This window comes from Mastomys coucha, unplaced genomic scaffold, assembly GCF_008632895.1.
Source record: "Mastomys coucha isolate ucsf_1 unplaced genomic scaffold, UCSF_Mcou_1 pScaffold1, whole genome shotgun sequence".
Lineage (NCBI taxonomy): Eukaryota > Metazoa > Chordata > Mammalia > Rodentia > Muridae > Mastomys > Mastomys coucha.
Genome location: NW_022196891.1, coordinates 60,807,447 through 60,833,574, shown reverse-complemented (window position 1 = coordinate 60,833,574; position 26,128 = coordinate 60,807,447). Strand labels below are relative to the sequence as shown.

At 40.6% G+C, this 26,128-nt stretch overlaps 1 protein-coding gene, 1 long non-coding RNA gene and 1 pseudogene across 3 annotated transcripts; 1 reads left to right on the top strand and 2 right to left on the bottom strand.

Annotated features, from left to right (window-relative positions):
• Positions 1-362: 362 nt before the first annotated feature.
• Positions 363-19,082, top strand: Gorab (golgin, RAB6 interacting). Of its 2 annotated transcripts, none has more exons than XM_031387414.1 (5): positions 363-514; positions 6,987-7,344; positions 9,436-9,537; positions 11,541-11,681; positions 17,384-19,082. In XM_031387414.1, the coding sequence occupies exons 1-5, from the start codon at positions 454-456 to the stop codon at positions 17,823-17,825; spliced, it is 1,104 nt and encodes a 367-aa protein (XP_031243274.1). In that variant the 5' UTR covers positions 363-453; the 3' UTR covers positions 17,826-19,082. The 2 variants fall into 2 exon arrangements, with proteins under 2 accessions (XP_031243274.1, XP_031243279.1); XM_031387419.1 differs by having other exon boundaries at positions 390-514; positions 6,987-7,348.
• Positions 1,668-1,786, bottom strand: LOC116072340 (annotated as a pseudogene).
• On the bottom strand, positions 17,533-25,974 carry LOC116102595. The gene is made up of 3 exons (XR_004123237.1): positions 25,905-25,974; positions 20,948-21,142; positions 17,533-17,688 (listed from the first exon to the last, which is right to left on the bottom strand). It is a non-coding gene; the product is annotated as an uncharacterized LOC116102595 (long non-coding RNA).
• Between the last annotated feature and the right edge of the window lie 154 nt (positions 25,975-26,128).

Genomic DNA, 26,128 nt, shown 5'->3' with positions numbered 1-26,128 from the left:
CAAGACTTACAACCTGCAAGCCAAGGATACTCCGGTACAGCCCACCTTCCAGGCAACACAGGCTCCGCCCAGCTAGTTAAACAGAACCCGACCCCTCTAGGCCTCCTCTGTCACTGCCTCCCTGCCTGTTTTCCTCAACCCTTCCTCACATTCCCATAAGCCCCATTTTCCCCAAAGTTATAGAGCAAGAAGAACTGGAACTTGTAGCAGAGGCCTGTGAGTGGAGGCGAAGGCCGTGGCTATGCGCTTCACCGAGACGGCTCTTCAGGCATCGGTAGGGGCAGCCCCAGAGGCAGCAGGCCCCGGAATGCAGAGGGGTCCTAGCGCCACAGTTCGGCGCGCTGATTGGCTGTTCGCCGCGTCCACTGAAGGAACCCGGATGTGCCTGTGGAGCTGTGTTGGCAATCTGCGCGCCGAGATTTGGGCACTCTTTGGGTGCCCAGGGCTAGGCGGATGGCTCAGGGTTGGGCGGGCTTCTCTGAGGAAGAGCTGAGGAGACTAAAGCAGAACAAAGGTAAGGTGTATTTGCGCGCGGATGTGGTGTCTCGAGTCTGAAGGACAAGAAGCCTTCTTAGTGGCTGAGGGGATGTGGGGCTGGAGCTGCAAGTAGGGGGGGGCAGGGATGGGGAGGTTCCCCAGGTAGGTGTCTTAGCTGCAGAGGCCAGAGGGGCGGGCCCAGAGGGTTTCTCTTTTAGCATCCGTTTTCTGATGATTTGATATTTACCTGTAAGAAAAGGAATGAGGCTAGGGAGGGAAAGCGAAGCCACCACCTGAATGGCTCCTAAGGGAGGACTATAGCCCAAATCAATGGTGAATGAAGGCTAGTACTGCGTATGCAGCATCATAATTGTGAGCTTATAAAACCAGTTATTGGGAAAGGTGTCATGAGAGTGAATAGATGCAAAAGAAACGTTATTTATGATACATCTGTATCGCGTTTACTTCTGGCTACCAGGTGATTTTGCATTTCTTTTCAGTTCTTGGGAGTCAGCAAACCAAAATAATTTTTTTTCGAGAGGTTATTTTGGAACTGCGTTTGTGTATGCGTGTGTACATGCACAGTGCACTCACCTTGTCTGTCTTTTCTGCCTTCAGGGACAAGCGAAATCTGGTACCTCCCCCAGAGCTTTATGGAATAATTAAAGATCACTACATGGGCTTGCTATAACGCTGTTACTAATTCATTAAATTTTCCGGTACTTGGTAGGAAGCGATGTTAAAACACTCTTGGCCTGTGATTGCAATTTCACAAAGATGTCTGTGGTAGTCTTGGTAGTGCCCATCACTTCTGTGAGAACTTTCTTCCACTCTGGGCAACATTTTTCTTTAAAGTACTTTGTTTAAGGATAAAATTAAATAACTTCTTCCATGTCTATAGTTTGTGAGAAATTTGGATGTGGCTCGGGTCTTTTGGAATTTTTAGCCTAGATAAGTGAATTATCTAGGGCTGACAGGTGCAAAAGGAAGTAAATTACTAATGTATATAAGAGTCAATATGCCTTATATACATTTAGGGAAAATTGGGCTGGTCCAGAGATCTTTTAATACTGTCTTGAAATTATCATGTCAGATGTGTCCCAACTGATTCAGTCCAGCCAGATGTTTTCAGGTTCCTTTGTTCTGTGGATGACTCTCCATTCACATACCTAAATGTACAAAGTATAGGCACCAAGATCTGATCTGACTCCCAAGTTTTCAGTATCTTGCTTTTGAAATTAGGTGTGTTGTCTGGTCCAGAGGCATCTTCCGTCCTTGTCAAGGGGAATGCTAACCTGTTAAGAAACATAACATCTGTATTAGAGATGGAAAGATGAGCAGGGCATCTTTGCCTTTAGAGACCTTGTAGATTAATGAGACAGACTAAAATAATGTGGTAGCAGATACTGGCCAAGTGGTAGCCATAGAGCAAGTTCATGCTGAGGATTTAATGGACACTGGGGATAGTACATGGAGGTTAAATGTTGCCTTTAGCTTGCCAGGGCAAAGGTTTAATGTAGGACTCCATTATGTTTGTTTTCTAAAAATTATATTTTAACCGATTCTTTAATATGGATTTGGTTAGAAGGTGATGAGAACCTAAACTTTAAGGCCTGTCACTTGGTCATGAAGTGCTAGCTGTGGGTATAAAATCACTCATCTGTGACATCTGTGAGAACAGAAGTATCTCCGTGTTTTTATGTAGCTGTAGTGGAACAGTGATCAGCACAAAAATACCTTCTACCTTGGGTTTCCCATTTTTAAAGCTGCAGAAATCGAGTCCTCGCAGCTATTAAGAATGCAGTTAAATAATCTAGGAAGATGGGATCGGTTGCCAGCCAAAATAAGTTCACGGTGCTTTTGAGGTGCTTTTGAGACACTCAAATGCATAAATGCATGTGCGGTCAAAAATGTTCTTAGCTACCTTGTTTATGATAGTCAAAAGTTAGAAACAAATCAATCATTTGCTAGCAGGTAAGAGGATATAAAGTATGTGTTAGTTGGTGGGACTTTATTAATCATTAGCCACATTAATAATGAATTTACATGAGTATTTGCAAAAGGAGCAAGTTGTGGCTGAGTAGATAATGGTAGAGTTTATATATGAACAAAATTAGATAAAGCAGGTGTATTTTAAGACTAGCTGAAGAATATCAAAGGAGTTAAAGAATTGTGATTGGTAGGGAGGCAAGGGTGTCATGGGGGTAGTGTGAGGGATAAATACATACAGAAGCTCCAGTAATTAAGATATTAGGCTAAAACGGTTTTAATTGGAGCAATAAAAAAAAACCTTGAAAACATAGCCAATTGTTAAAAATAATGAAGGTTTATTTTTCAGTCTAGAGTTATGTGTGACATGGGTTGCCAGGTGAAGCTGATACACGGTCATTCCATATTATCTTTTGATGTTGTCACATGGCAGTTATTTTGGCAGGAAGAAGAGAAGATTGGAAATAGAACATTAGCAATTAAATGCTTTCACTAGCAAATAACTTTAATAAAAGTAAGTCATATAATTTTAGGAACTGGAAACGTTTGTATGTAACTGAAATGGCGTTACAGGGAGAGGGGGTATGTCAACTGCAGTCATTGACATCTTAAACTGAATTATTTTCAGTTGTTCAGGTTGGAAGAATGTATGGCATACATATATACAAATATATGCCATACCTATACACAAATGTGTATGATGTATATATATGTACACACGTGATCTGTGGCTGATTTCATATGTAAAAACTGGAAGAATGCAGTGCAACCATGCTGTCAGTTTTAAGATATATTTATTTCTATGTGCCCTTTGTTATTTTTTAGGATTCATTTATTTATTGTATGGGCCTCTTGGCCATAGCATGGGCGTGACAGTCAGAGGCTGTCTTGTAGGAGTCAGTTCATTCCTTCTGCCATGTGAGCCCTAGAGATCAGAACTCAGATCTTCAGGCTTGGAGACAAGTGCCTATACCTGCTCATTTATGTCACCCACTGCTTTTATCTTGACATTAGGAGTCTCGTTCATCTCTTTGTCTTATTTAGTAATTCCCTTGCTATTCTTAACATTTTATGCAATAATTTTTAAACAATTTTACTAAATTTCAGGGGATAGGAATTTGATTAGAATTGCATTGAATCTTTAGGTCATTTTGTAGATACTTAATATCATCATGTAACTAACTCTACCAGGAAGGCTGCATATGCTTCCATTTATTTAGACCATCTGTAATGAATGTTACACATTTTGGAATTTTTCCATCATACAAATTTTGTTAGATTTTTCTCCTCTAGATGCATGACCATTTCTGGTATTGAAATATTCTCTCCTTAATTATCATTCTCTTGTAGTAATGTGTGAATAGAAAAGAAATAATAGATGTTTCAAAGGAGAGGAATATGAATAGATGCTAACCATCAATGTAGAGCATTAGAAATCAGAAGCACAGTGAGGAGGTACCACCTTGTGCTCTATTGTTTGCCTGAGCTAAAACATTAAACAAAACAATACCGTGTATTAAAGTGGATTCTTACACATTGCTGAGCAAAATGTGTTTTGGAAGGCATTTTAACACCTGTTGTTATACTTTATCACCCAATAGTTTGTGGGTAATATCCAAGGCAAAATTTAGAACATAGGAGATGTAACAGCCAGGTTCACAGAGGTAAATCTAAAACCAACCTTATTGTCTCCCAGGGGAAGAAGATAGGGAAACTGTCTCAGTTTGTCACTCTGAGGGATGTGACTCAGCACTGGAAATAAATGACACTAAGGAAGAACTACTTGCTTGTGCAGTATACTTTTGGTGAAATTAACACTTTTTAGAAATATTTTTAGCCCAATAAGAAAATGGTCAACACATGATTCAAATGATACTGGAGATGGGGTGAGAGAGGCTGTAAATACAAGATACACAGTAGATCTCACACACGTAGTCTCTTGACTAAACTACACACACACACACACACACACACACACACACACACACACACGTAGTCTCTTGACTAAACTACGCACACACACACGCATGCACGCACGCACATGCACACACACATGCATACATGCACGCACACACACACGCACGCACGCACATGCACACACACACACACACACACACACACACACACACACACACACACAAAATTCCCCGGCAACTGAAGAGAAGACTTAACAGTTACGAGCTCTCACTGATCTTCCAGAGGATGTGGGTTCAGTTCCCAGCTCACACCCTTAAGTAAACTACAGTTTCTTGGGATCTGATGTTTCCTTCTAGCCTCTTGAGGTCATGACATACAAGCAGAACACTCATATACATAAAATTAACATCTGCTTGTTGGCCTCTGATATCTTTTGCTTTCTGGTTCTGAAGATTGGACCCAGAATGTCATAATGTTTCTTCCCCTCTGAGCTGTATCGTCAGCCTGGCTTTTAGCTGGAACGTGCCACTGCAAATTAAGAGTCGCTTTCCACTGTAGCATAATCTAGGTTTTGATGACTGTTACAGTTCCCTGTCTTTAAAACCATGTGCAATTCATATAAAACTGCTATTTAGGAGCTGGAGCCAGAGCTACGTGGTTGAGCACTTGCCTGGCATGTGCAAGGTCTGGGTTCAGTCCAACACCACAAAATAAATGAAGAAGTAAGTAAATAAATAAAAATAGAAATAATTTTTAAGTGCCTGTTTTTAATTGTGAAAATCAGTGTCTGGCTGTATTGACCTAAGTTGCTTTAATGACAGCAGCTAAGTAGAAGTTACTATGGCTAGTTCTCTTTGTACTAGATTTACGCTCCTCGGTTGGCCCTAAGTTTCCAGAACATATAGTGCTTAAGCAGTGTGTTCTGTTTTCACATGTCCTGATTTGAATATTGATTGCTAGTGACAAATATATCATTCTAAGCCTTATATATCTATGCTCTGTAAAAAATATAAAGTAAAATAGACATAATTGAATTACAAAGGAACTACTAATTATTCAGTTAATGTTTTCAGTTGGAACCCAAGTCAGCCTCAGTGACATTTTTAGTGTTGTTAATAAGAACAACAGCCAGCAGTCATCTTGATTGTAGAGGAGAACACTCTGTGTTTTCCGAGAGCGTCCATGTCCATGTCTTAGCTGTTTTTCTCGTGGCTGTGATAGAATACCCTGAGAACACCGTTAAGGGAAAAGGATGATATTGGCTCCCAGTTGGAGAGTACTGGTCATCATGGTGGAGAAGTCCTAGAGGCAGAAGCTTGGGGTGACTGTGGTGGCACATCTCCATTCTGAAAGCAGAGAGCAGTGAATGCCTGTGTCCAACTCACTTTCTCCCAGGGAACGGTGTCACTCACAGTGGGTGGGGTTTTCCACCTTAGTAAACCTAATCAGTAATCCCCCTCATGCATGCCCACAGGTCTGTCCCCTAGGTAATTCCCAATCTCATCAAGTTGATGATTCAGATTAACCAACACCGGCCATGATATCATTTAAAACCCATTTTCCATGCATATCTCACTCTTTCCTTGTCTCCATGGGTGAAGTACAGCAGATAGTTTACAACTGGAATGACAGGGCCTGAGTCCCACAAACAAGTCTGAAGCAAAGCTAGTGATTCAGAGTTTCAGCTTTACTTTGCAAAGTTTAAATTAAGAAACTTGTACTTCAGTGGCCAGCCAGTGTGTAGAATTTAAGCACCACACTTGAAAAGTCTTTGGTTGGTTGGCTTTTGTTTTCTTGTTGTGCTGAGGATTGAGCTCACGGCCTTGCTAGGCAAATGCTGCACCACTGTGTGACACGCCCAGCCTTAAAAGTCCTGTTTGAGTTGCTCACTAGTAAGGACTCATAAGTTTATACTGTGTAGTGTAAAAATGAAATCCCCTAATTATTTGCCCTAAGAGTTTAATCTTGGTATAAATAGTCCCCAAAGGAGCATCATTTGGGTTTAAAAGAACAACATCCCTGTAATTGTCTTATCTTCCCCGGCTGCTGTTAAAATTAGCTTAAATGCATTGATTAGAACTTGACCGGTGTTTGGTGAACGATCTCTGTAAGCTAAAGCAATATGGAAATAAGCAGCATTGCTGGAAGTAGCGTTGAGCCAAGGGAAGGGTGTTACACGTGAGAGCCAGCCAGTCTTGTTTCTGTAGAGCAGGGAAGGGTATCACATGTGAGAGCCAGCCACTGTTGTTTCTGTAGAACAGAAACAGCTCAGTTGGCAGGTTAGTTACATCAAAGTTAGTCAGTTTTTTTATAGACCTCAAGCCAAAATGAAAACTTTGCCTGTGTCCTTGGACTTGAGTCAATGAAATCAATTTCCGATAAAGATGAACTGAGAACTAGGCTGGATTTTGTTAAATATTAATAGTATGACATAAGAACAGTTGCACGCAGGAAAATGGCTGACTTTTCTGGGAATTTCAAGATGGATGGGAGGAAGGGGCCCTTAGAATTACAATAATTTAATGCCACTACTTTATGTTTTTAGAGAAATGATCATTATTTGTTGTTCAGCAAGGACACTTCATTTGCTCTCTTTTATATAGATCCATTTGAACCTCAGCGCCGTCTCCCTGTGAAAAAAACTCGACAGCAGCTTCAGCGAGAAAAAGCCCTTCTAGAGCAGAGCCAAAAGCTTGGCCTTCAAGATGGATCGGCCTCATTGCTTCCAGAGCAGCTGCTCTCTGCACCCAAGCAGAGAGCTAACAGTCAAAAGCCTTGCCCTTCTTCCCCTTCGGTCCCCAACCCCCTCCCACTCACCTCTTCCACTGGCGATGGAAAGCTACGTGGTGTTGAGAGTCAGCCACAAGAACCAGGACCTGAGAATTCCTACCATGGTCACACAAGTGCCGAGGTTCGAACTCCAAAGCCAGATTGCAAAGTGGAGAAAAAGAAAATGGAATTGTTAGTAAGTCTATGAGACTTTTCATGTTTTTCCCCCAGGGACTTGGGAAAAATATAGTTTGTTAATTTTTTTCCAAGAATCTACCACCTAAATATATTAGGAGCTAAATATTTTGTTCTGTCATACATGCTTATTGTTTTTACCTTATAGAGGAGTTATTTAGGATTTAGAAAAGATACTGTTTTCTTAACCTTAGACATGTGCCACATTCCAGTAAGGCTAGCACTTGGGCTAAGAAAGAAGCTGTCAAGTCTAGAGACCACAGTGACCTACATAGTGAGTACCGGGCTGAGCTGAGAAGTATAGCAAGAGCATTCTCAAGTTTAACATGTATACGCACAAACGCGCATGCACATATACATATGCAGAGGAGCTGGGAACTATCTCCCTGAAGGTAACATACACAGCCAGTAAGTAACAGTTGAGATATCTTTGTATTAGAACCTGTGTAGTTTAGCTCTACCCATATAAAAATTTCCATCTTCTAACTTACGAATTCTTAGTAATGGAAAGAAAAGGTGACATTTGTTTTTGTTTTTCTTTTTCTGAATTTTTTTCAAAGTGTCTTATGTTTTTCCCAATATCAGACAATATTCCTCATCTCTACTGTCCCAGCTTTTGTGTCCCAAGAGTTCTCTCTACCAGAGTCTTAAGACAGAATTCGTTTGAATAAGAGACATAAAAGTCACATGAATTGTTTGTTTGCTTGGTTTTTGTTTTAAAAACAGAATCTCAGTGTATCTCAGGAAGACTTGAATTTGTGATTGTGATGAGAAGACTTGAATTCGTGACTGTGATGAGATGTCAGTAGGAAAAATCATTGGATTTTAGATGCTTTGGGACATCCATAGGAGACAGTAATTTGAGGAAGCATTGATTTTAAGAAGTAAGAATCCTGAAATGCTAAGCTTGGTAAAGGAGAGCTATATCCTGCAGTGTTCTGTGATGACATCTCAATTTTCTGAGAGAGGCAAATGCTAATGAATAATAGTGAAGTAGAAGAGAGTGAGGATAAAGGGGAGCCTGCGTCCTGGTGTAGCATATGACCAGAGCCCTAAGGAGAAAATGTCCTGGTCAAAGTATCGATTAGAGAAATGATGGGTGTCTATATAGTTTGGGAGAGGGAACCAGGTGAAGTGATCCTGAAGTGCCTGTGGAGTGGGAACTGTGAGAAGAGGCTGGTGCTGACCCTGGTGGAGGCTAGAGGAAGAGAAAGAAAGGGGAGGATTGGAAGAGAAGGACACTGGATAAGCTGGACAGACCAGCAGGAGGAAGGAAGAGCTGTGACCTCTTCCAGTTGATAGCTTTATGCCATTGAAATGTGTGTGTACCGTTCTCAGAACCAGACACATTAGGAGATCAGTGCATGTTTTAAGTTCTTTGACTTTCTGTTTTAGTGTATTCCACTTGCCTTTAGCTCAGGCAACTGCTCATCTAAAACTAAGAGCTGGAGAAAGGGACTCATATTTGTAGTGTACATTCACACATATGTATGTAACAATGAAGGCTAGCAACTTGAAGTGGGGTCATTGGAGGGGCTGGAGGGAAGAAAGGCAAGGGCAAACTGATATAATTCTGTTTCAATTAAAAACCTGTTTTAACTTTTTTTTAATTTGGAGAATAATGAGCAGAATGAAAGAAAATATAAGAAACAAACTGGCTGTTATGTTAAGATATTGAGGGAATCTAGACTTTTCATAAAGACAATTCTAGAAGGCAAAACATGACATCTTACCAAAATACTCTGACTTCTACTTTACATATGTTGTTATCCATGCACACATTTCTTTGTACTCCCAAAAGAATGTTACAGTACTTGGGCTTCTAGTTTGTGGGTTCCTAGATTATACACATATATAGATTTCAAAGGTCCAATTTATGGGAGCCTCTTTACTTCAGACCGTGTTCTTTGTTCATATTAGAATAGAATAATGAACTGCAGATGGGTTTCTTTTAAGAGAGTTTTTGAAAGAAAATATATGTAATCTGCCTGATTAAATTTTATGCGTAGGAGACAGACTGGTAAGGTGTGGGGTTGGGTAACAGTCTTTTTCATAAACTTACTTTTGTGCCGTTTTTTTTTTTTTCAGGCAAGAGAAATCCCGTTGGGAAGTTCTCCAACAAGAACAGCGACTAATGGAAGAGAAAAATAAACGTAAGAAAGCCCTTTTGGCTCAAGCCATTGCGGAAAGGTGAGGCATCCAGATCGGGGGCTTGGGACTCACGGGTATCTCTGTAGAGTTCACATTTATTCTCCCAATAAACTGGGACTTTCATTGCAGCTCTTACTTTTAAGATAAAGGATGCGTCAAAAGAAACTGAAACTTTTTTTTAAGTAATGAATCACTTGTGGTGTCAGCTGCAAGTGAACCGCTGGCATCAGTGTTAGCCACCCAGTCACAGGGCAGCGGAAGTAGGTATTGGCATGCATGAGTGAGCCGCAAATGCAGGCTTTAATTTGGATGTGTTAGCATCAGGCATGTAGAGGATCAAGTGCAGAATGGGGTGGCCTGCACTGTTGGAAACCTTTCTTGTGTTTCTTAAATAATTTACTGTGTTTCATTGGTGACTCCCAGCAGCTGTCATGTACCCTATGCGAGGTTTGATTTTATCTCTTCTCATGTACTATGTCACACTGGCCCCAACTGCAGCATTCCCCAGCCTCTGCTGCCCTTCCCGCACTTTGCGTGTTACTTCCTCTTCTCCTGTGACCTTAAGGTGTGTCAGTTAAGTAGCAATTGAACTGAGTTCGAGCAAATATTCAATGATGTGTTTGCTTTTAAAGTCCTCTAGGTAGGAGTGGTGGAACCTGCCTGCTACGCCAGCATTCCCAACAGGGAATTCCCAAACTGGTGTTGCTTGAGGCTTGAGTTGATGTCAGGGCAGAAAAGGTGAGAGGGAGATGTGTAGATAACTCAGAGATACATTTGGTAAAGATTTTTTTCCCCTTCTAGAACAACTTCTCATGAAGCATAATAAAGATACAACTCACAGGTTGGCTTATATTTCAAGAAAAGAACAAAATATGAATTAATACCATCTTTTTTCCTACAAGTGATTATGCTTTTTAAGTAATTCTCTTAGTCTTTACTAAGAGTAGAGACTGTTTACTGGGGGTTTTATGAATGAACTTAGGTGTATTGAACTTGCTGTAGTGATTCCTGGCACCTGGAAGGTAGAGACAGAAAATTGTGAGTGCAAAGCCAACCTTGGCTCCTATCTTACAAAGAATGTATAGAGTCCATACTTCTCTGCTGTTGATTTAAGACAAAATAACATAGATAGCCATGTAGGGAAATGCAACAGGATTATATATCCATATATAATAATGGATAATGAAGTACTTGAAGGAAGACGTGCTGGTTAGTGAGTGTGGGCAAAAAGGGCAGATCTGTGCCTAATGCAGGGAAAGTCACGAGTATAAGCTGCATTGTGATGCTGTCACTGGGGGGAGACAGTTCTACTCCCTTGAGAACGTGTGTGAAATTTTGAAATGAGCAGATTAGTGATTAAAGGTTCGCTTCTCTGTTTATTACTGTATTTTTAGTGTGTGTGTGTGTGTGTGTGTGTGTGTGTGTGTGTGTGTGCATGAGTGTGAGTGAACACTTGGGTATGGTGAGGGGTCAGATAAATGATTGAATCAGGTTTGCTTTTCAACAGTAAAGAGTATCTGAGTCCATGGTTAATGTTAAGGGCCTGTATACAGTCTTCCAAGGAAACAAGATGAGCCTGAAGAAATTGAAAGCATGGATGTTTTTAGACAAGGAGATGTTCTGTAGTTAGACTGTGTCATCTTGTCCAGTGAGGGTGAAAGGTGAAGTGGGCTTAGGAAGGAGAATGGAGTACTGGGCTTTGAAAAGCTGTGTTGGATACTTCCAGGTGAAGGAATAGTGACATGTCCTTTCAGGACTTCTTAGAGACAGGATGTAAGTCACAAATGAACTGTTCGTCAGGGAACTATAGAAAGATCTTAGTTTGACCTTTGTTCATGAAAATAATATATACCAATAGGAAGTTTAATAAAACAAGGAGTACAGAGCATTTATTTTGTCTTAATTCTGATTTTTTTTCTAATTTTTGAAGAGAATGTCATGAATTATAATTATATACACAAATACCATCCTTTTTTGTTTATATCATGTATGTAAATGTGATCTTAAAGTATTTTCCCCAATTCACATTCCTGGATTTCCAGATCTAAGAGGACCCAAGCAGAGACCATAAAACTAAAGAGGATCCAGAAGGAGTTGCAGGCCTTAGACGACATGGTGTCAGCTGACATTGGAATCCTCAGGAACAGAATTGACCAGGCCAGCCTAGAGTATTCTTATGCACGGTGAGTAGGATAAGAGGTCTCAGCTGTGGGGCTTAGGTCATCCATTGCTAACTATGCTGGTGGGCTTTATGGATATTATCAGGAAAGTCTCAAAAGAATGCCATCAGTAATGTGCTACCCAAGTGGCTACCTGTCCTATAGCTTAACCTTGTTGGAATTCCTGTTACAACACACCTAATTACTCATCTGCATTTTAGTGTTTCCTGATCAAGCTTCAGCTCATTAACATTGGAGACCCTAAGTATTTCAGGATCTATCCAATTATATACCCAATTAACTTCCTGCAGAACTGTATGAGTCTAACACCTAGTCTCTATTCTTCCTATTAAAATTTTGACTCTTTGATATTGCCTTCATGGAATTGGAGCCAAATTCTGACTTACTTACTTACTTACTTACTTACTTACTTTATTTATTTATTTATTTATTTATTTATTTATTTGGTTTTTCAAGACAGGTTTTCTCTGTGTATCCCTGGCTGTCCTGGAACTCACTCTGTAGACCAGGCTGGCCTTGAACTCAGAAATCCGCCTGCCTCTGCCTCCTGAGTGCTGGGATTAAAGGTGTGCGCCACCACCGCCAGGCTCTAACTTTATTTTTTATCAAAGAAAAAGATGTACTTATTTTGAAAAAGCTTTTGAATATAAGCTAGGAATGGTGGTACATGTGTGTATTCCTAGCATTCAAGAGGCTGAGGCAGGAGGATCAATGCAAGTTCAAGGCCAACCTGGGGTACAAAGTGGGATTCTGTCTATGAGTACAAAGGAAAACTACTGTGCATATTTTCTTTAATGTCCTCTAAGAACTGTGAAGTTTGTTTTTTCCTTGTTTGGTTATACTTTGTACAAAATGGGTCTGCTATCATGTGCTTCCTTGGCTTTCAACTGTTGGCATATTTTATAAAGGAAAAAAACATTGTGGAATATTTTTAAAATGAATAAACACATGTAAAGAATTACATGGGCTTTGCAAACAGATAAAAGGGCAAAAAACTGGGCCAATTTCAGGGTTCTCAGTCCCTGTGACATCGCTTTAATCATTGAGTTTGTCTTTTCTTCGCAAGGGAAGGCTGTGCTAGTGACTCAGCTTTGTATCTTCCCTGTAACACTAGAAATCAATCAGAATGCTTCGTTAGTCTCGGGGAAACCACAGCCTCAGAATGTTTGTATAACAGTTTAATAAAGCGGAAATGCTTGGTGATAGGTTTAATTCACTGTTTAGTGTTTAAAAGGGGCCCGTGGTTGTCCTTGTGACTTGGGTAATTGTTGTTTGCTTATATGCTATAAGACACTATGTGTTGCCTTTATTAGTGGACAGCCTAAATTAATGCCATCAGGAGCTGATAACCAGAAGTTCCCAATTTCCGTTACTGTTCAGGAGGTGACTAGAATTTCATTACAAGTAAACTCATCCTTAACTTTGAGCACATCTTATTCTCTGTGACTGAGCTGCCAGGGGTCATTTTCACACTGCTCTAGCCTCTCATCATAGTCCTGGGTCAGCAGGAAAAGCCGAGAGAGAGAGAGAGAGAGAGAGAGAGAGAGAGAGAGAGAGAGAGAGAGAGAGAGAGAGAGAGAGAGAGGGAAAGAGCGGGGGAGGGAGGGAGGATGCTGTGTTTTATTTCTCTTCTGAACAGTTTACAGAAAGATGTCTTTTTTGCATTGGATATTAGGTAGGAAATGTCCATAGAGAAGGTAAAACCACCAATTTTTATTGAAACTGCAGAGAGTTCTTACACAGTGCTTCACATCATATATTTTTATTTCATGTGTTTAATAATTTAAACATATCATTTGCATGATTCTGTTACTAACATAACTGTATGAGTGAATGCTGATGTCTGAGGCTCCTTTTCAAAGCTAAGCTCTGGAGGTAAATCTGAGAAGCCGTAGATAGTCCTAAGAAGTAGGATTGTGTCTGGTTCATTCATAAGATTAATACAGAATCTTCTATATTTGTATTTGTGATTATTGAGGAATTATAAATACTTGTAAGTGCTTCCTATTGAAATGATTAGTTGCATGTGGAAATCGCATTTCCTTTTTATCATGAGATTGAAGCAATCCATCTGAGTGGACTATTGTGCACACTGACACTTCAGTGGACTATTGTGCACACCGACCCTTCAGTGGACTACTGTGCACACTGACACTTCACTTCCATGATCAGTTTTGCTACTTAGACTCCGGGCTGTGCCTCTGCATTGCTTCAGTTTCCTAGGACTGCTAACAAATTACCAGAAGCTGTCTGCCTTAAAACACCTGGAAACTCAGAATAAATGTGTAAGCAGGGCATGATTTCTGAGACAGCCTGTGGGTCCATTTCTTGCCTTTTCCAGCCTCTGATGACAATCCCTATTCCTGAACTTGTGGCCACAGCTTCTGTCCTGTGTCTTCATAGTCATCTAATCACAGTAGTCACATGTTTCCACCCATCTCCACATTTCCTGGGTGCTCTCTCTTATCAAAGGTTCCATGTGATTGTAATTGGGATCCACTAGAACTCAGAATACCTCCTCTTAAAGCCCTCAATCACCTCTGTTCTCCTAGAAGTTATCTTCTAAAGTTCCACAGATTTAAAATTATTACTTTGAGGAAGCTGCATTTTAGCTTACAATCATATTTGAATTTGTCTAGCAGCATCAAAATGCCTTTCTCTGTCAATTTTCTCTATTTCCAACATATGCAACAAATTTAAAAACTGTTCAGTTTTATTCAGAAAAAACTAAGAATGTTAAGATGACAGTGTTACACATTCTTGAGACAATACTTTGAACTAGGCACCAGGGAACTAACAGATGATAAGTTATTCAGTTATCACATCATTCTTGTTGTCTTGATATTTGACTTTTTATCATAGATGAGAGTGAAAACTTCCTGTGGTGATGGAATAGCAAAGGGTTTCAGGATAGAGGGAGAGAGCTCTTAGATCCTGTTTTATTAATCAAGATTCCTCTGTTCTTAAGAAATTCTAAGAAAGGATAAAAATCATATGTTAATCCATACAGACAGTTGAACTTTTCAGAAAAGAGAAAAGAGACCTATAAACTAAAAGAGGATCAGTAAAACCCAGTGGTATAGAAAGGGTTAAAATTGAATATATTTTTTTTTAACTTCAAAGATACCAAGACCAAGAGACAGTTTCTAAAACCTTTAAATAACATTAAATCACTGTGTCCCCTTAAAATAACAAAACAGTTCTGTAATTACATTTCCAGTTCAGTGTGCCTTACTGTCTAGTGTATAATGATCTTCTTATTCTCTTCCAGAGTGCTCTTTCTACACAGCTTCAGTATAAGTGACACGACTCTTAGGCTAATCATGTCGTTTGTGAAACTAACCACTATTTTAAACAACAGTCACTCTGTAGGAGAATATATGTATTTGTTTTAGACCAAAGAGACTTTAAATAAATAAACAAAATACAGAATTTTAAGTGATTTATCTGGGGTGAACCCCGATGAGTGGTAACCTAGGGACCTGATTGTAAATGTTAATTTCAATTCAGTATTCATGAACCCAGGCTGTAAATCTTTACTGACTGGGGAGGCAGAGCTGAAGAGTTAGGGGTAGGAATAGACTTGGAGAAAGGAGAATGTGGGGGAAAGGGTTAGTTATTCATATATCTATAATGTCAGAGCTCTATACTTGATGTGAAAACATTCATAAGCAGGTTATGTTACCAAGTGTAGAAATAAAGAACCTAGATACCCAGTAAAGTTCTTTTAGCATGAGAAGTTACTGAAAAGCTATATATTCCTTCTTAGGTTTATTAGGTGACAGTAAAATAGAAGACATATAATAAATGAGCACTCTGTAAAATTTAAAGCTATAAATATCAGACCCTTAAATTTCCTATAACCATAGTTTTAGATAATGTCACTAAATGGCAATGTTGTTTTTTATTTGGGGCCACTGGGGAGGATTGAATCATTTACACTGCTGAATCTCAGGCCATATAGCTCTGCGACTCTGTGGCTGTCATTGTTTTACACATAGACCTAAGGCTGGCTTCAGGAACTACAGTTACTCTACTCACTCTTGATCTTTGCATAACTCCTTTTCTCTGACCCCTTCTGCAGAAAATCAAGTACTTAGCTCCAAATGTTGACCGTGTTGGTATACCCAAGATCTATATCCATTCCAGGCCATTTCATTCACAGACCAACAACATTAAGTACTCCATTTAAACTGAGGTGAACAAGGCCTTTCCGTGCCCTCGTTCTGAATAAGGAGAGATTGAGTGGAATGAATCTGATGGAGAGCCGTAGCTTATAGCCATTTTGGCCCATGAGTATGAAGGAGAGCTCAGGTAGAAATAGTGTGGCTTCTTAGCATTGAGGACAGCCTGGGAGCCTGGTGACTTGCCTGTAACACTGCTGCTTGTATCCTGCTGAAAAGTATTTTTCTCTCCCTTAGCTAATCTGACTAGGTAACTGTGCATCTAAAGACCAAAAACATAGACAGGATGGACAACTGAGAACAGGGTGGACCCTTCAGTCCTCTCCAGTCAAAGCCTTTATAAATTTCAGTGTGTCCTTTCAAGATAGAGTCTCGTATGTCAGGAAATTTAGTTCTTTCTTATTTTCTGTAAATTATACTTAAAGCTGCATGTTAAAATTAGTGAAGTTAAAGACATCAATCAAACTGATAAATTAGCAAGGCCTTCATAAATATTAGTGGTAATTAAGTTGAACTAGTTGATAAATTGGAATTTCCTTTCTTTCAGAAGAAGAAACATTTTTTTTCTAAAGTAAAGTAACATTATGTAGAAAGTGAAGACATGACAACTTTACTGTTTATAGCAATCTAATGCAAGGGGTTAGGGGAGATTTCAGGGTGGCTTCTCCCTAGAGTTATCTCACTTCACAAGAAACTGGCATTACCCATCCACAGAGCTTATACTTGTGCAGATACATAAAGTGGAGTTCAAGTAGGAGTACTTGTTGTGTTGGCGATGTCTAGAGCGAATTTTTTGATGTCATAGCTTAATATATGGTGGTACTAATAGATATACAGTGATGCTGTTCAGTATTCTACAACCAATGGACAGTTCCTCATACGAAAGAGTTTTGTGGCCCAAATTATCAGTTTGGACTTTGAGGAGCCCTGCCTAGACCGATTCTGGCCTTGCAGTTTCTAGTTTTATATTTACTTCTTGCCCTACTTGGTATCATTTGTGTCCACTCCTTATTAAATATTTCTCTCCCAGACCATTAATTAAGAGACGTGAATTTCCTGTTTTCCTTACCTCTTAGTTTGACTCGTATGAATTTAACCAACCTTGTATTTTGAGTCGCTTGTGCTAGCTGTCTCGTTCTAGCTCCTGAGAGCAGGTTCTGGGTTTTCGGTGGTGTCACACAGGTAACTTGAAATTAGCCAGAGTGGCAGTATTTATACAATATTGCCTAGCAAGTGCCACAAAGCTGAGCCCCCTGCTTTCCTTTTCTCCCTAGAGCTAACCTGCCATCAAAGGAACTCTCTTGGTCTGCTGTCACTCAAGTACAACAGAAACTGGCAGTAAATTCAAATTAGCATGTTGTGATAGTAGCTTTCTAGCCTAGCTTTCCGTAGATATTGTCAGCTGTTGTTATGTATCAGTTCCATAGGTTGATTGCATTTCATTTCACATTTGAGTTTGTTTCTGGCCCTGAGGAAGCTCCATAACTGAGAATGGATAAGCTGATGCCCGTGTCCTTACAGGAAGCGTTTTGACAGAGCTGAAGCTGAGTACATTACAGCCAAGCTGGATTTACAGCGCAAAACCGAGACAAAAGAGCAGCTCACAGAACACCTCTGTACCATCATCCAGCAGAATGAGCTCCGAAAGGCCAAGAAGCTGGAGGAGCTGATGCAGCAGCTGGATGTGCAGGCTGACGAGGAGGCTTTGGAACTTGAGGTGGAGGTTGAGCAGTTGCTTCAGCAGCAGGAGGCAGAGGCAGCCAAACAAATGGTTCCTGTAGAGAGACTGTGCCAGCCTCGTGGGGAGAGTGTGTCTTCAGAACTGGCTGGAGAGAACAAAGAGCCTCAAAAGCAAGCTCCTTCCCCAGAGACAGACAAGCTGGGCAAATGTAGTAGCACTCCCCATAGACTAGACTGCCCAGATCCAGGAGCCAAGAACTTTTCAGCTGCTGTGGCCACATGAGTGGCCAGTGCTTTTTCAGTTAACGTATCTCTGCAGTAAATTATAGCCTGTCTCTGATAAAACTTTAAACTTGTTTGTGTTTGAATCACTGCTTAGTGTTAGTATGTTAGCATGTCAGATCATTCCAAAGTCACAAGTTGTGACCACTTCATATCTAGGGAGTGTTGACCCCTCGGTTCCTTCGCTCCTTGTTACTGAGTTAGAATAACTGACTCCCAGGATGGGAGTGCTTGGGGCCCTGGGCTTGACCTTCAGCACTACAAACCAAGCACAGTGGGAGGAGAAAAACTACATGGCTTCTCAGCCCTTGGCCAAATTTAACTTGTGAGAGAACATTGAGACTGTGTGGCCTTCTATGCAGTCATTAAAAAGATAAAAATTCCTATATACCGAGAGGAGAAGAGAAAAACAGGTTAAATTACCTATCCGGACGCTAGTAGAGTGAGTAGACATAACTTGGAAATCCCAGCTTATATAAGGAGCTAGACAACCTAAGCCAACATTATTTTCCTTTTAATTTGCCGGTAAATGGTTTCTTATTTCCACCTGAATTTTAGTTAGTTGATGCACATCCATAAGCTGTGCATCTGTAACTTTACCTTTACTTTATTCTGTTCTCCTTAATCAATGAACTGACAGATAAGATTTAGACAATGAAAGTGTTTCTAAAGTGACTGTGAAAATGTCAAGTCTTTTTAATTATCCAGCATTGATGTGTTTCTTCTCTAAAGCTCTATAACGTGGATATTTATATGTCAGGTATTGATTCTGCTGTCATAAAGTATTGAAAGTGTTAAAGTGCTCATTTTCTAATTACTTTCATAGCTTGTTAATCACTTGTTCCTGAAAACTTGACTGGTACATTGTGCTTGATTGGAAAGTGTATAAATATTTTAGTTTTGCCACAAATATACAAATGTTACCTTAAATTGTGATCGATTGATCAGAAATTACAAAAAATGAAAAATGTTGCATTCATAAAAATGGAGCTGTTTTTAAAGGAGTCAAAGACATTGTAGAAAAGTTAGGGACATCCTATTTTTAAATTATTGTCTAAGACATCTTCTGATAGTAAGGATGCTTTGTATTTTTCTATGACCTGAGCTACAAGTATAATTTCCCATTTCTGACTCTAAACACAAACATTTATTTCGATAGAGTTGTTTTTATTTATGAACAAGACACATAAAATTCAAAACTTCATTGCCCAATATGGTCTTATTTTTCTAAAGAATAAACAAGTCTGATATATTTGCAGTATGGTCTTTCATTTATTGTTTCACACCATTTAGTATGTGTTAAATAATGAGTGTGTGGAATCACAGAACCCTGGAGAATCACAGTAGAATTGTACTGTCTACTGCGCTTAGCAGAGTTCTGTACTCCTGTTAGTTTCTGCCTATCTCAACCCATAAAGTTCACTGCGTCCATCTACTAACAACACCCCTGTGCGTGTGTCTGTGTGTCCGTGTGTCTGTGTGTTGATGCTTTCAAATGTGTGCTATAAAAGTTCCACTGAAGCCATTCTTTTGACAGAGCATTGTCTCACCAGCTTTCCTCGGGTGGTATCTGAATGCTCAGGTGATGATATAAGTGACAGAATTATATTGCAACAGTTTTATGCAAAGGCAGCTGTAACCCATGTGTGTGAGGCTCCAGAGCAAATGGGTGAGAACTGGAGGGTCCTGATATGAGGACCATATGCACTGACTTCCCCAGGATAGCCCTGGAACACGTCCTTTAAACTACGCCTCATCAGCTTCAGTCTATAAAGTCACAAGTACACTTTTGTGAAGGAGACGGGGCCCAAGTTACTAATCATCATCTGGCTTGACCCTGTTAAAAGGTAGTGTTTACCAGATAGTTGTAAGCTGCACTTACTGAAGAGCATAATCCTGTTTTGAATTTGAATTTAAAGAGCTCCTTAAAAACTCTGCAACCTTTTGTTTGTTTGTTTGTTTGTTTGTTTGTTTTAAACTTGAGCTGTTTCTGTGGACTTCAGAGAAGCAGAGTTCCTTTAAGAATGGTTCTCCTATTGAAAATAACCTTTTTTTTTCTCTCAAAAATTTGACCTCTGCATAATTTTGCTGAATTACAGTGATTACAGGTGGTAAATCTGTTCTCAGAAGAGTACAGCTGATTTGCAAGTCATGATAAAAATCTCTGATTGGGATTCCGAGAGCAGACCTCATTGCTGGGTTGGCATTTGACTTGCAGAGTTAGAAACTCAGCTCTAAAGCACTCTTATTCTTTGTTTGGAGTTAGCAATGTTGTACTCCGCAGGAGCTTATCTGACTGTTCAGCCACTTCCTCTTTCATAGTACTGGCACAAAACTGACCCAAGTTATTCTGACCCAGGCCATTCCCAGTGACCTTTATAAATGATGTTTGGGGTTTTGTATTTCTAAGGAGCCAAGTGAGCATTTTAAAAAGCCCTGATAGATATAACTCAGTCTGCTAGACGTGACCTGAGGCCACTCTGGTCCAGGGTAATTATACCTCCTCTCAGCATAGATCTACCCCAGGCCTGACTTGTGCTATTCTCTGGAGAGATGAAGTGGAGTGTGCTGGGCCCCAGGCTACCTTCACCGTAATGTTAGACTATTTTTGCAAGATCCTAATCCCAAGCAGCTGTCTTCGAATTGCAAATTGTCATCTTTGCAGTTGATCAAGCAACTGCATGTAACTCATGCCCATGTGTATGATCAATGCCCCTCTTCCCTGAGCTTATTAACAATAATTAACAATAAGATTAACATCTTATACACTGATGCACAGTATCTTTAAGGAAAGTGAAGTAAGTGGCTAGAATATTGGACATGGATAATTCTTGTGATTTTTAGATATTCCATCCAGTTGTTTGGGCATTGTGACTAAGAACTACTACGTTATCTTACTTCGCTTTTAGCACTAAAATAAAACAAAATATCCATGTTAAAGAATGAGTCAGATCGGAAGTTTCCTTTAAGTCTCCTTACCAAAGTAAGACTACAAAGAGGTGGGGGTGGGTAGGTGTCCTGTATTTAAAGTTAGACAACCCACTACGGTAGCCAGTACAAATTCTCATCAATTACTGGAAGAAGTAAGGACAGTGTTATGATAAAAAGTTGATGGTATCATACCTTCCTGGAAGGGAAATAACACGAGTATAGGGGCTCACTACAGTTGTAGATGGTGTTGTCAAACCAAGGGGCAGTAATTGCATAAGCCAGGACAAGATAGAAATGGAACCGTGAGAAACGAAGGTGAGTCAACACAGGGCTTGTTGGAAGATCGAACATCAGAGAGTTTTCTCCAAGCCAAATGACTCCAGGAGCCTAAAATAGAGGCAGAATTAAGCAATAAGATGTGACAGGGATAACATTTGTCAGTGATTGTAGAATGCCTTCAGGGATGCGTCACTAGGCCAGAGGTTCATCATATAAGGGGTGAAATGACCCTTCTAGGTCTGGTGCACTGTCATTATGGGGAGAAGAAGGAAATGAATAATTGGAGTTAGAAAAGTTATTTCATGAGCTATTACTTCAGAGATTGGGTAATAATGCCATATGTACAGTCCATGTGGCCATTAGTTTCATTCAGCTTTCTAAGGCTATATCAGAGGCTTATTGTAAAAACTCTTATTTACTTAGCCAAGCAAAAACAAAGCCATTCAGTCACAAACTTGAAAATCTATATAGAGAAGTACAGCCTGCTAGATTTATGATTAGTTGTTTGGGCTTGGGTTTTACTGTTGGGAGGTGCTGAAGAACACACCTGAAGTCATTTTCCATATGTTGGCTTGCTTACTTCATGTGTAATTCCTCCACTCAGATGTGGCCTTAGTGCCACTGGGATCTGCCAACGTCTTTGAGCCTTTTAGACTAAGCTTTCTCTGCTCTACCTCTGTGCTACCCAGAGAAGACAGGAAGGCCCCTGAATCAAGTGGCCAACTAAACTCCACCCTATGTTGGAGGCAGGTCTGTCCAAGGTAAGAGGTGAGATACTCAGTGACTGTAAGGTGGACAAAGCAAGCTCCTCCTGAAGGGAGCTCTGGACTGCCTTCCGGTGGAAGCTGGAAGCTGACTGGATTCTTGCCCCTACGGTACTCTGGGTCTTCCCGCTTCAGAAGATAATGAAAGTGTGGCTGAAACTAGTTTCTGTGGGCCTTGATGTCTTGAGGCGCAGGGCCAAGCCATGTCCCTAAACAAATGAGAGCAAACAGTGGCTTCTCTGGGCTCAGACCCTTTCCAGGTGACGGGCTTTCATTCTTAAAATCAGTTTGGAGGAAAAGAACAGAGGACAATGTAGGGAAGTCCAAACTTTCCATCTAAAGCTTCAGTGACTTTGGGGTTTTGGGAGAGTGGTGAGTGAGGGGAATGTTTAGACAGTCTCACCATGTGGCTCTGGCTGGCCTAAAACTTGCTCTGTCTACCAGGCTAGCCATGAATTTGGTCTGCCTGGCTCTACCTTCCAGTAACTGGGATTACAAGCAAGAGCCAGCATACTGGGCTACTCTTCTGTAATTTTAATCTATGAAATAAGCTAGCGGTACACAGATGAACAAGAAATACAACATTTATCAACATGAAGAAACCCAGGAGATGTGTGGTATGACACCCAAGAGGACAGGTAGTTGGTGGTGGGCTACTTTTACAGAGAAGGGAAAGTAGTGTTTAGGCCATTTTAGGAGAGTAAATCATTTTCAGTAAAACTAATAGGCTTAGAAGAACAGACAATGGCTTGGAAAGAGACTCCTCTATATTCTACATGATGTTAGACTTTTATTCTTCCTGTAATATGAAGTTGGCAATGAAATTCTAGAAAGGACATTACAGCCATTTGTGTTCCTCTTTGGATGGAATTTGATAAGAAAAAGGGGGAAAACCTCTCCCTGTGCTTGATAGAAAAGGTAAAGAGGCAGACTAGAAGCTTTGACTCTGAGGCAGCTTGTAGGGCTCCAGGGCTTGTCAAGACGTCAAATTTCTGAGACCCTGCTCTTGAAGGAACTTTTAAATCACGAGGTCACTCCATCGTGAGTATCTGGAGAACTCGGTACAGATAGACATGCGACAGATAGACATGTGGGTCTCACAAGCTGTAGGAACAGATAGACATGCGGGTCTCACAAGCTGAAATGGCTGCTCCAAGGGAATTCAAGCTACTTAGCCAGAATTGCGTGATGTTCTGTATTTGCTGGGGTTTAATTCTCGTGGCTGCTTGCTTGGTTTTGAGACAGGATCTTGCTGGGTATGACAAGCTTTCCTCAAACCTGGGATTCTCCCGATTCCACCCCTCTCAGTTCTGAACTTGTGTTGTCCCCAGCTCCAGCCTGATTGTTATTTGTTTGCCCAGGCTAGTATCTGAAACCACCAGTCCCTGTTACCCAATCCTTGGGAATACTGTTACCGAACCTGCCATAACTGTGGGATTCCTCCAGCTCTGCTCTCTTTCAGCCACCTCTATATCTGAGGGCCATAAAGAATTTTAGGCTGAAGTCCTTCACGTCTCCAAGGTCACCTCAGCCCTTTTAGTCTGTATATACCAGGCAGTGTCTCTGGCCATAATACCTGCTATAAGGCTCTCTAAAGCCTCCCACCTTCTGGATCCCAACTAAGAAATACACTAAGAAATAATTGACTTTAAAAGCCCATGCTCCAAGGCTTAGGAAGAGGAAGGGGTAAAAGAGTCCTGGAGCTCCCTGGAGACCACATGGCTTCTAACCCTCTGGCTTTGCCTTAAAATTGCCTCTTGTATCCCAGCCAGGGGAATTTTTATCTTACGTGGGCAGGGGGAAAGAAAATTGGCTCAAATGGATCAAATAGTCTTCCAAATCATTTTTTGTCTGAAGCCTGAAGCTGAGCTTTTTAAACTCCAAAGCCAAGAATTTGTCTCTTTTGTTCTCTGACTCTGCTGTGACAACACTCCCTTGAGACACAGAATGACTCATGGTCTAACTGCCCAGATTTTGGGGGGGGGAGGGTGGTACGGGGAGTAAAGGATAACAGGAAATCATGGGGAAAACACATTGGTTAATACATCAAAATATTAGCCTGCTACACTGCAATTTCTCTCTCCCTTTCTCTGCTAAAAGGAGTCAACCCCTTCTTCCTTGCTTACATGGTATAGCAAGGATAGGTTTCCTTGAAAGTAACCAATAGGAATCAGCTTAGTTCTATTTCCCTTTCTTGGGGAACTGAAATGCAGGCAGTAGGGGAAGAGATGGGAGAGCCAGGAGTCAGGCAGACTTCCAGTTAGAGAAAACATTAGCGATAGGAAATGTCTTTAAAAGCCATACTTTGTCTGGTCTCCACTCATCTCCCAAATGTTGACTATATGTCCCTGTTTACTGCTGTTCACTTCTTTCTGGGAAGGACCTAAACCATGGTCCTCTGGACTTGACTGACCCTGAAATCTCAGGCTATGGTATCTGACCTCCAAGGGACCGGCTTCTGAATGGGCCTGTGTGGCCAATGGGCATCAGCTTAGTCTGAAAAGACAAAATCTCACATTCCAAAGTGTCTGTGAAGTAGCCACTGCTCCGGAGGAAGAGACAAAGCATTGGAAAGCAGAGACGAGGTAGACAACCTCTTGGCTGTCTGTCTCACCACTTCCTAGGTAGAAGTGATTCCACTTTACTAAACAAGCTTGGCAGTTAATGGGTTAATGCACACCTTCCCCGCAGGAGCTGCACTTCCTGATTTCTACTGATTTATGGACGTGTCTGGTCCAATGGACTGTCAGCAAGTTGTGTGCATGACTTTAGCTCTTCCTCACAAAGGCAAAGAGAGTCCAACCAAATTGAAATTTAAAATACGATAAGAGCATTGAGTTATCAGATGAATCAATGGATGAGGACTGAAGGGAAAATCTCATTGAATTAGTGAGGTCAAGCAATCAGTGACCTCTAGAAAGGAAAAGAGGTACCTGGCATCTTCCCCACTTTAAGCATTGTGGGGGCAAACTGTCTGATGGAAGTTATCTTGTTAATTTTGGCTCCCAGTGGGAGGGCACAATGCTGTATGTGTCATGGTGAAGTCGTGGCTGCAGGAGCTTAAGACAGCTAGCAGGTCATTCATTCCAAAGCCAGGAAGCAGAGAGCAAGGAGAAAAAGGCTAATGTTCCTATCATCTTCTCCTTCTGAATCAACTTAGCCCACAGGATGGTGCAGTCATGACAGCTCCTCCCTGGCGAGCTCATAGGCTTGTCTCCTAGTTGATTCTAGAACCTGTCAGATGGACAATACAGACACACACCTATGTTGAGGATTTCACAGCCTGATGAAAACCAAAATGGCCCCAGCTCTTTATTCCCTTCAGTAGCTATTTAGCTATATTTGGCCTATGATTTTTTTCTTTCAATTATCAGGTAAAACATTTTAAACATATTAATTGAGCAGATCATTAGCTTCTACCAAACCCAATACAGTGCCCAAAAAACTGTAGCAGAGAGCCTCCCTCCCTGCTGTCCCTACCTGGTAAAGGCATTGGTTTATGACTTTCTTTTGTTCTGTGACTATAAAATTTTATGTAAATGCTCCCACATCAAAAAATATTCAGAACAGACTGAATCCTGTTTCTATGGTATGGCCACTCATATTTTGCTCAGAATCCCTTACTCTGAGTAAGGCAGGGTTATTATCTAGGCTAGCCTGAACTACATAGTATGACCCTGCCTCATAAAATAATAATAATAATGATAATAATAATAATAAAGATAATAAAAATAATAAAAGGGAAGTAAGTACATAGTAGTTATGATTTGGGGGAAAAATTTCTGCTCCTTCGACTGCATATGTGAACACACCGAATTTTCTCTGGGCAGGGAAACAGTTAAGTGGTTTGCACTTTGTTCATGGGCTTCTGACATGATATAAAACACTACAATTTGGGCATTTCCATTTTAGGTGACATAGTTTAAGTTGATGAATATTTTGATTTGTGCCAGTCTCGGGCCGTTTTAAATGCTATCCCTGCGGGAGTCAAGAAGTCCGGTCATAATCACAACAATATGCTTGTCAGTCAAAGGCACCGGAAGGTTGTTTAGGTGCAAAGAAAGCATTTTCCCCTGAAAGGAAACAGGGCAATTGAAATCACCTACTTTTCAAGACATTGAAGTCAAAACTGTTACCAGTTTCATGGTGTGAAAATCCAGGTCCCAGCATTCTCCTGGTTAGACTCCAGTATGTCCTGGGGCTATCTATCCAAAAAAAAAAAAAAAAAGGTTACAGTCTGAAGTTCAGAAGAAATTAGACTAAAGGAAAGCACAGCGATCAAGGTTGATTTCCCCATCATTATTTTCAGGTCAGTATTTCAGCAGGGAAT